The sequence below is a fragment of the Epinephelus moara genome, chromosome 13, assembly GCF_006386435.1.
Source record: "Epinephelus moara isolate mb chromosome 13, YSFRI_EMoa_1.0, whole genome shotgun sequence".
Lineage (NCBI taxonomy): Eukaryota > Metazoa > Chordata > Actinopteri > Perciformes > Serranidae > Epinephelus > Epinephelus moara.
Genome location: NC_065518.1, coordinates 35,977,068 through 35,986,498, shown reverse-complemented (window position 1 = coordinate 35,986,498; position 9,431 = coordinate 35,977,068). Strand labels below are relative to the sequence as shown.

Genomic DNA, 9,431 nt, shown 5'->3' with positions numbered 1-9,431 from the left:
AATATATATATACATATGCATATATATATATATATATATATATAGATGTGTGTAATTACATTTTCGGGCTTTTTTTTCTCCTTACTGAATTTAAATGTATTTAACGCAACAGTGCTTAAACGTGAACTTGAACTTAAACTAGAATGATTCCAGTACTCTTCCATCGCTCGAAAATAGTGTCAACAATAAGATGTCTGTAACACTTTATAAGTCTATAATGAATATGTAAAATATGTAAATCAAGCAATACTTTATTCTCGTGTCATTAACTGTTCTTTCTCTGAAGTACGAACTGCTTTTTTCTCTTGCCCCATGTCATTTCTGTCTTAAACTGTCCATTGCTGCATCTCTCCTCCTCTGCTGTATCCCTCAGCTGTTGTTCTAGTCATTAGCTTAATGTCTGCCTTGAAAAGGACTGGTTGAAACAGTTTACACAGTGTATACAACAAACGTATAGTAGTACAACAGCAAAGTCTATGTGTGTGTGTGTGCGTGTGTGTGTGTGTGTGTGTGCAGGTGAGTGCCCTCATCTAAAAGCTGATAAAAGCAGTAAAACTGCTGCAGTACAGATGATGATGATATTAGGCACTGAGTCTTTTGAAGTCTGCGGTTCAGATGGAAAGCTCAGAGCTTCCTCAAACAGTAACAGCTACATCACTTTCAGTCTTTCACATCAGCAGCAGCCAAAACATGGAGAGCGGAGAACACACAGCGAGGGTTTCCACACCAGGAAAGTTAACAGCAAATGAAAATACTGCAGAACCAGTTGAGCTGCTGCTGATTCTCGAGTATCAACTCATCTAACTCTTTACTTTATTACAGTTTTTCTGTCACATTTTTATTCACAAATTTTTACTTACAGTTTTTCTCCATTGGTTTGGCTCATTTCTTGAAAAAGAAATTACATTCTCAAAACTGTAAGATCATTTGGCAAAACAGTCTTACAGTTCAGCACAACACCATGGCTCACTTGCAAAAGCTCATATCTCTCCCAAAACTGTTCACTCATGCTTCAAAACTAAATTCCTTTCCCATATAAATAGTCAGTGCCACCAAAATGCATCGTTCCTTTGTCGTCAAAATGTTTAGATGTTTTGTCACTATGGCAGAGGACCATTGAAATATCATCATGTCCACCTCTCAGTCTTAGCCCAGTCCTTCATTGACAATGGTTAGTGTGCTAGTTTTTTTTGTCTAGCTAACAGAATACAATTGTGTATAAAACTGAAAAAAAAAAAAAAAAAAAAAACAGGATTTTACGGTAAGAGTAGCCTCCAAGGTTTGACATCACACATTGCACTCATACTGCCAAGGAAATTGTAACCATTTGTATTCACACACATAAAGTAACTTAAACTTAGTAAAAAGAAAATGTATACAGCATAATATACTGTAATATAAACACACAAACAAAAAACAAGGAAAATTATATGTAGCCTACAGTGCTGTAAATAAAGCTGGAGTTTCACAACTAACACTTCTTCACTGGCCACCGTCCTCACCCTCCTGGCCATCCACACGTTGCTGTCTGTCTGGCCACAGATTCTTGTCCACATCACAGCGTATATTCTCCCTTGCGATGCAACGAGGGAAGAAACGGCGTGCATGTCGCAACCATCCCCTACACTGATCTCCTGTAATATCTTCACACGCAGCGTCCACTGCATGGAGCAGGGACCTCTGATTTTGAGCCTGATGCTCATACACGCTCCACCTCCAAGCGGAGAAAAACTCCTCAATAGGATTGAGGAAAGGAGAGTAAGGTGGTAGGAACACCATGACCATCCTTGGATGAGTAGTGAACCAGGCCCTGATGAGCGGGCCACGGTGGAAATTCACATTGTCCTACACAATGACATAGTTTGGTAGGTGAGGCCCTACGAGACCTCTCTCATTTTCAGGGATCAAATCAGAATAAAGGCGGTCCAAGAAGATGAGGAGCTTCTGTGTATTGTATGGGCCAAGACTGGGGATGTGAGTGGCCACACCATTCTCAGAAATGGCAGCACACATAGTTATACGGCCCCCACTCTGGCCTGGGACATCCACCGTGGCCCCTCCTTCGTTAGTCAAGTTCTAGTTTCCCCTGACTGGCAATTAATCAATTTATCAAATGTTCCAAGAGATTCATATATGGTATTCGTGGTATTATGTTCTTGACTAATTTTGACAATTGAACAGACTATTGTGCATGTGATAACTTATACAATGAAATGATGCTGACATGTTTTGGAGCGAACAACCATTAGACTGAGAATCAACAATCAGTTTAGATCAACAAGATCTATTCACTTGGAAACTGTGCTAACTGTAGGCTACCTGTACTTAATCATTTGCAAAGATGTATTGAGACATTGAGACATGTACTAAGACATTTGCAATTTGATGAAGTGAATGAGAAATTCAATTCTGTTGTGAACAACTGCCAAGTGGTTTGGAGGTTTGTCCATGTTATTTTGAGAATGTAATTTCTGTTTCAAGAAATGAGCCAAACCAATGGAGAAAAACTGTAATATACCATAATAATTTTTACTTATATAACATTTGCATCATTGTTGTTACTAGGGCTATGCGATATGACATTATATTTCGTGTGACGAGAGAAAAATGTCTATCATTTCGTATTTTGCTCTATCGTGTACATATCGTTGTGACGCAAATTACACTTTTTACGGCAGTATTTTTAGTCATTGCACGGATCTCATTGATAAATTAGCCTACTCTTCTTGGCTTTTTAATTCTCAAAGCTTTTACGGCACTTACAGTAACGTAACGAGTTTATATAACTTCACCACTGTCTGTCTCTGCTGCGCTGGCTCAGTCCTGCAGCGCTGAGAAAGAGCAGACAAGCAGCGAGACGGCGACAATATTCAGACCAAATCAAGTGGTGCGGAGTACAGCCTCAGTGTTGAGCGGAGGTGTGTGGGGGTGTGGGCGTGTCTGTGCTTTAGAACATAACCGCTGTTTTATTGATCTGATTCACCAGCTTTCTCGCTACCAGCGCTCCCTCTCTTCACTCACAGGACTTTTTATTCATTGGATTAAAATGTGCTATATCGTGATATGTATCGTTATCAGGATAGGAAATGACCTATATCATGATATGAGATTTTGGTCATATCACCCAGCCCTAGCTGTTACATTATATACCTGCCCTTTATGCATTTTTGATACTGGTTGTAATGTGCCTGCAGCACAGTCATCAAAATGGCCAATTACTGCAAGCTGGCACTTAATGTTCACTCATGCGCTTTACATATTTCATTACCGGACAGTTTCTGATCTAAATCATAATTTAGCCAGTTTTACATTTGAGACCTTTGGCTCTGCCTCTGTTATGTGTAATTCTATGAATATCTGTTAAATATGAGGTTATTGTTTTCTGTCCTGTTTCAGCTTAAGGCTATAACAGAGAAAAATTAAGTCAAATTCATTGTTATCTCATGAAATGGAATCCCATATTGTATTGGAATTGAACAAATATACACGAAGACAGACAGATAGACAGACAGACAGACAGACAGACAGATAGATAGATAGATAGATAGAACACAAAAATATTGATTGAAGTTATTTGTTTTCTGAGATGTGAACTGAACAGAGTGAGAAGGTGATACGGTGGATTTATCATTCATTCCTCTGGTGCCACCATTCGTTTTTGCATGATTTTGCACCACACACAATGTAGAGCAATGATGTCATTAGCATACAATCTGGTGACATGGAAGAAAGAAGCGTACAAAAAGAATTAATGTTCTAGCTTTTCAGATTGATATTTATCCAGGATTATGCAAACAACAATCTCTCTTCTGGTGTAATTATGGTGAAATACTATGTTTTCGCCACACACAATGTAAGGTAATATAAGGTCATGACGTGATGATGGACAAGACAGAAGCTTTAGCTTTTTGCTGCAAAAAGAATGAATGTTCTAACTATTACAACCTTTTTAGATTGACATATAAAAATATACAGGATTATCCAAACAGACCACCTGATGCCATTACAAGTAAATACTGGCGTAAATACAGTGAAATACCACATTTGCACAGTATGTAAGGTAAGGTAACATAAGGTCATGACATGATGACAGGAAAGACAGAAGCCTTAGCTTTCTGCTGCAAAAAGAATGAATGCTTAATCTATTGTGGTTTTTATTTTAGATATGTTTAGACAGGATCATGTAAGCAATGATCTCTACCCATGGAGGTCCAAAGGGGTATGAGATAAAAACAGACATGTAGATTTATGATAAAAATCATTACTACTGTAAAAAATATTGTGGGTTTGAACATGGTTAATTGTGCGCACCAGCAAAGCTACAAAGTAGTGCACACTATATTACCCCATGAAACAAATAATACATGAGATGGAGAAACAAATACAAATGTGCTGCTACACAAAAAAACTGTACACGCTCTACAAACAACAGAGAAAACACTGAGAATACAGTCAAGTGGGACATGAAAGGAATGGAGCACAGAATGAAGCAAGCGGGGGGGGGGGGGGGGGTTCTTTCTCCACGTTCCTCAGTGTATTACAACCACTAGACAGGAAGTGTTTAACTATTAGGTGAGCCTTGGTAAAGATTCCCCCCTCCAACCCCTCCATCCCTCCCTCCCTCCCTAGGGAGAACAGAGAAGCTTGCACAAGCAGATTTAGCACATGGTATTGACTTTAGAAGAAGCTTCTTTTTTTTCAAGGCAATGCCTTGGAAAAAAAATGGAAAGACAGACAAAGGGGAGGATAGAAGAAGAGAGAGAGAATGGAAATCCAATACATGAATGTATCAGGGGTGGGGTGGGGGGTAGCTGTGATCCATGTTGTCTGTTCAAATGGATAGATGGAGGAGAAGCAGGCAGATGAATAGTGGGATCCTACTGTGGGTTTAAACAGTGTCAGAGTCAAAAGCAATACACACACCACTTTGTCAGAAGTCTTGCTTGACCAATACGGGCTGTTCAATGTCATTACAGACTTTAAAATCCTTCAGTGAAGCCAACAAGAGTGGATGTATCTTGTTCTATATCTTTCGCCCCATTCATTCAGAAATTTCTTGTCATTTCATTTTGTTTGGATAATCCACCATTAAAACGTGTCTGCATACTTATATGCTACAAAAATATTAGCTCTACTACACCACAGGGCTTTCAGCATTTACCATATTACTGCAATGTCCCTGATTTGATGCCAGGCAGTGACTGCGGCTACATGTGAGAGCTTCTTCCCTCATGTTACCTGTCTCCCTCTTCACTGTAAAATGTCTAAAAAATACAACTTAAACCACACACACACACACACACACACACACAGAAAAAAAGTTTTTACACTTAATTCATGATTCATTCTGAGGACTATTCACATTTCTTTAGCAGGTCTTTAAGCAGGGCTGTGCAGAGACCTTCAGAGGTCTGCAGGTATTCAAAATTAAAAAGGTGCACATGAAACAATATTTTACAACGCCATACATGAATTAAATTTAACCTGCTGAACAACAGCAACCCATATTCAAACAAAATGTAATATGCATCATACCATATCATTGTTCTATGGTAAATAAATACAATGAAATTATAAATGTGTTATGTCATTTGAGCTGAGTTACCCTTTACATTTCTCAAAAACTGTACATTAAAATTTCATAAAATTTGACATGGACATAGTCAGGGTCATCGTGAACATGAATACTATAAAATGTCATATACTATAATAACATGTTTGTTATCTGCATGTGCCTGCCTCTGAGGCAGGACGGTGCTCTACAAGCTGCTGTATAGAAGCATGCCGCTCCATGCCAGAGAGATTCTTCTAAAAAAAATATCAAATATAGGGTTCCCACAGTCATGGAAAATTTTAAAATTTTTAAAGTAAATTGTTGTGAAATGACAGCTGTATACTGTGATCTCACAGTAGTTATACCTGCATATCACTGTGATTAGCAGTATGCTCCTGTAAACTTACTATATTCAACTGTAACCTCACAGTTAAAGCTCATTACATTACTGTGATTAGCAATATGCTCCTGTAAAATTACTATATTTACCTGCATGAATTTCACAACAAAATTCTGAATATGGTCAAATATCACAGTTGTAGCCTTTGAAGTGATAGTTATGTAATTTATTGTGAAATATTACAGTTGCATATTGTAACTTTATTGAAAACATTTGCAGTGAGGAAAAGTCATGGAATCCATAAAAATCATTGAAAGATTTGAAAAAGTCATGGAATGTTGTTGTGTGTAATGAAGTTGTTACAGTAATCTTTCAAGGATAACCTTCCACATAATGTAAGATGACAGCAAATATATTTTCTAAAAACTGTGAATGTAATGCTGCTCTAATATGTGCTGATGTGTGACATTTTGTTTACCATAATTTTCTTCATTTTTGTCCATCTCTCCATTCATGTATGACAGCTAGCTAAAATATATATTTGACAAGAGTGTGAATCTGATTTTTCACTAAATGAAAGTCCATAAACAGATGCAGAAAATGCACAAATAAGTGTGTAACAATTCACCACAATACAGGAATAAAAGTGTTTGATGCTAATATTTTCTGGCTGAGGACTCCCCGTTTAATGTGTTGAAATAAAACCTACACCCTTGCTGGGTAAGTAGAGTAAGATTATTTTTTTCAATTATGGATCCTTGAAAAGTTATGGAAATGTGTTGACTTGTCCATGAAAATGTGTGGGAACCTTGCAGGTATGAAAAACAGTAAAAAGCTAATTGTTGACCTTCAAGAATCTCTGTCATGTTATGGGAGGACTCCAGTAAATGTTTGATGAAATATGAATCTCTATCAGCAGTAGTCTGCACATCACTCACCACATATGAGACATCAGAAAACTAATGCTGGTGTAAAAAGCATTAAAAGTTCACTCTTAGATGACACATCCCCATACCTCCCCATGATACTGCCGTCTCATTTCATACATCGGTGTATTGCTCACTGTCTACACTGTGTGCCCAGTTGTGGGTATAAACGGTGTAAAAAGCTTTTTGGAGTTTGGGAGCTTTTTACTGTCCGTTTGGCTGACGATGCAACAAGAAGCCTGACTGTCCTCAGGAAATGGAGAAAAAGAGGAACACGCTGAAAACTAACTTGGAAATAAACAGCGGTGTAAGAAAAACATGACAACACGTTCACCTTTGGCCGTTTCATTAAAAAAGAAGAGGAAGCATGTAAACTAAGGAAAATCTGCAGTGTAAAGAGCTTTCATCTATACAGAAATTACCATCTCAAAGCCCATCCCTCCCTCCACTGCTGGAATACTCTTATTTTGACATGAGTTGGCAAGTCTCTTCTCTTTTAAAAACACTTTTTTTATTCTATATAAAAAAATGTAAATTAAGTGGCAAAGTAGTACAATTGTGGTTATGTTATGGGGTTTTCCCATGCGTGTTATAAGCAGTGAAAGCAAATAGAGGAACACACACACACACACACACACACACACACACTACGAGCAACTAACAGACTGCTTCCCTGAGGACCCTTGGTGTTTGTGTTGCCGCATGGAGCGCGCAAGTGTGTATTTGTGGATCCCAGCTGGTGCATGCTCTGTGTCTGCATGTGTGCTTGCACGCGTGTGCGTGTGTGTGTGTGTGTGTGTGTGTTGCCAGCAGGCGGGTGGTCTGGGTCGCCCTGTAAAGGTGATGTGTGGCGGCTATTTGGGGTCTGGACGTGGCAGGTTAGCTCACTGCAGCCCGCTAATATTTTACATGGCAGCTCTCCCCAGTCTTATCATATTTTATACAGCCGCAATAACAAACTGTCTAGAGAAAAGGGGGGACCGCCTGCCACTGCACATGCTGCCAGTAGTAAAACCGGGCACACACACAAACACACCCCCACAGAGGCATGGTTAAATGTGCTGGCGTGTAACATGGCAATTGACCGATGCAGTGTCAATTGAGTACTTTTACAGTAAACAAACAGCGAGGCATGAGGAGTGACGACAAGTAAAAAAAAAAAAAAAGACAGGCACAATTAATAGAAACACAGCCATCTGAATGACAGGCATGCAGCCACTCCAACTAGTCGTTTGGTTCTATTGTCTAATTCAGTTCTGAGCCGACATCTGTCCCTGTTCTGCTGCCCACTGAACACTCACTCAGACACACACACACACACACACACACACACACAGGGGGTCCATGTGTTAATCAATTCATCGCTACTGAGTGTGATGAGGGAAGGCACATGATGAAGAGTGTTTACAGGCAGCAAGTTACACAGAGAAGTGTGATGAAAGTTTCCAAAAATATCAACCTGTACTTCAAGAGTGAGAAAGGGAAAAAATGGACATCAACACAAATAAGCAAAAAAGACGACATGTTCGGGAAGTAATTGTGGAGGAATAGGGAAATAAGAAAAATGAGAAGAGAAAAAGATGTAAAAGTAGAGTGTAAAAGCCTGGAGGAAAAGAAAGAAGAAAAAATAGAGAAAAGCGATGTGAGTTGAGGGTGGGGGGGGGGGGGAGATGGGTGCTTTCTTACCTGGGGCAGATAGAGGAAAGCAGGGGGGCATTGCAGAGAATGGGGTAACATCCCGGACCCGGACAGTAGCACACAGCCGGAGTTCGCCATAGAGCAAAGCATGTGGATACGGGACACCTTACTCATAGAGACTGAGTTACAACTCTATTTACCGGAGCTCCGCTCTGTCTGTCCTCTCACCTCTCAACCTCTCTGGACCACTCTCTCTCTCTCTCTCTCTCTGTCTCTCCCTCTCTCTCTCTCTCTGTCTGCCTTTACTTCTTCACACCTCCTTTCCTTACTTCTGTCAGCGGCAGCAAGAGCAGTCACACAGTTAATACTTAAGTGGATGCAGACGAGGGATGCCTGCGCAGACACACACACTACAGCTGCCAACACACTCAAAGAAGCTGAGGCATCGGACGGATGCTGTGTGAGAGTGTATGGCGGAATGTGTGCAGACGGGCAAAGTGATGATTCTGTCCTTCTCTCCTCTGTTTACTTTGAGGAAGAGGTGGAGAAGCCAAGCCACGCAAATGGGTACGGATGGGAGGGTGAGAAGGAGGGATGGAGGAGGGAAAGAAAGGAGTGTAGGGAGAGGAGGCGGGACATGAGGAGGCTCGGGAGGTCCTTGAGGAAAGAGAGGCAGCGATTGGAGAAAAGGAGAGGGGCTGGGAGGGAGGGGTTTGAGGAGAAAGGAGTGGCTGGGAGTGGGAGGAGGAGGAGGGAGCGGGGGGTCTCTGGGGTATTCTAATATCAAATGGGCAAGTCTGAGAGAGAGATAGATCCGAAGAGAAAGAGTGTGTGAGAGCAGCTGATCCATGCTGTTAACCTTTTTCCGAGAGGTTCAGGACAGACTCGTCACTAACTTATAATAGTAACAGCCATGGTGCTGCTGCTGCTTTGCCAACAGAAAACTAAAATAAATGACAACCCTGCTCCCCTC

The 9,431-nt window shown here is 40.4% G+C and overlaps 1 protein-coding gene across 1 annotated transcript in view; it reads right to left on the bottom strand.

Annotated features, from left to right (window-relative positions):
- Positions 1-8,960, bottom strand: part of LOC126399942 (RNA binding protein fox-1 homolog 3-like) — a 414,850-nt gene extending 405,890 nt beyond the window's left edge. The window contains exon 1 of the mRNA XM_050060302.1: positions 8,507-8,960. Within this exon, the coding sequence (XP_049916259.1) occupies positions 8,507-8,632 (126 nt within the window). The 5' untranslated portion in view covers positions 8,633-8,960. The remainder of the gene's footprint in view (positions 1-8,506) is intronic.
- Positions 8,961-9,431: the final 471 nt, after the last annotated feature.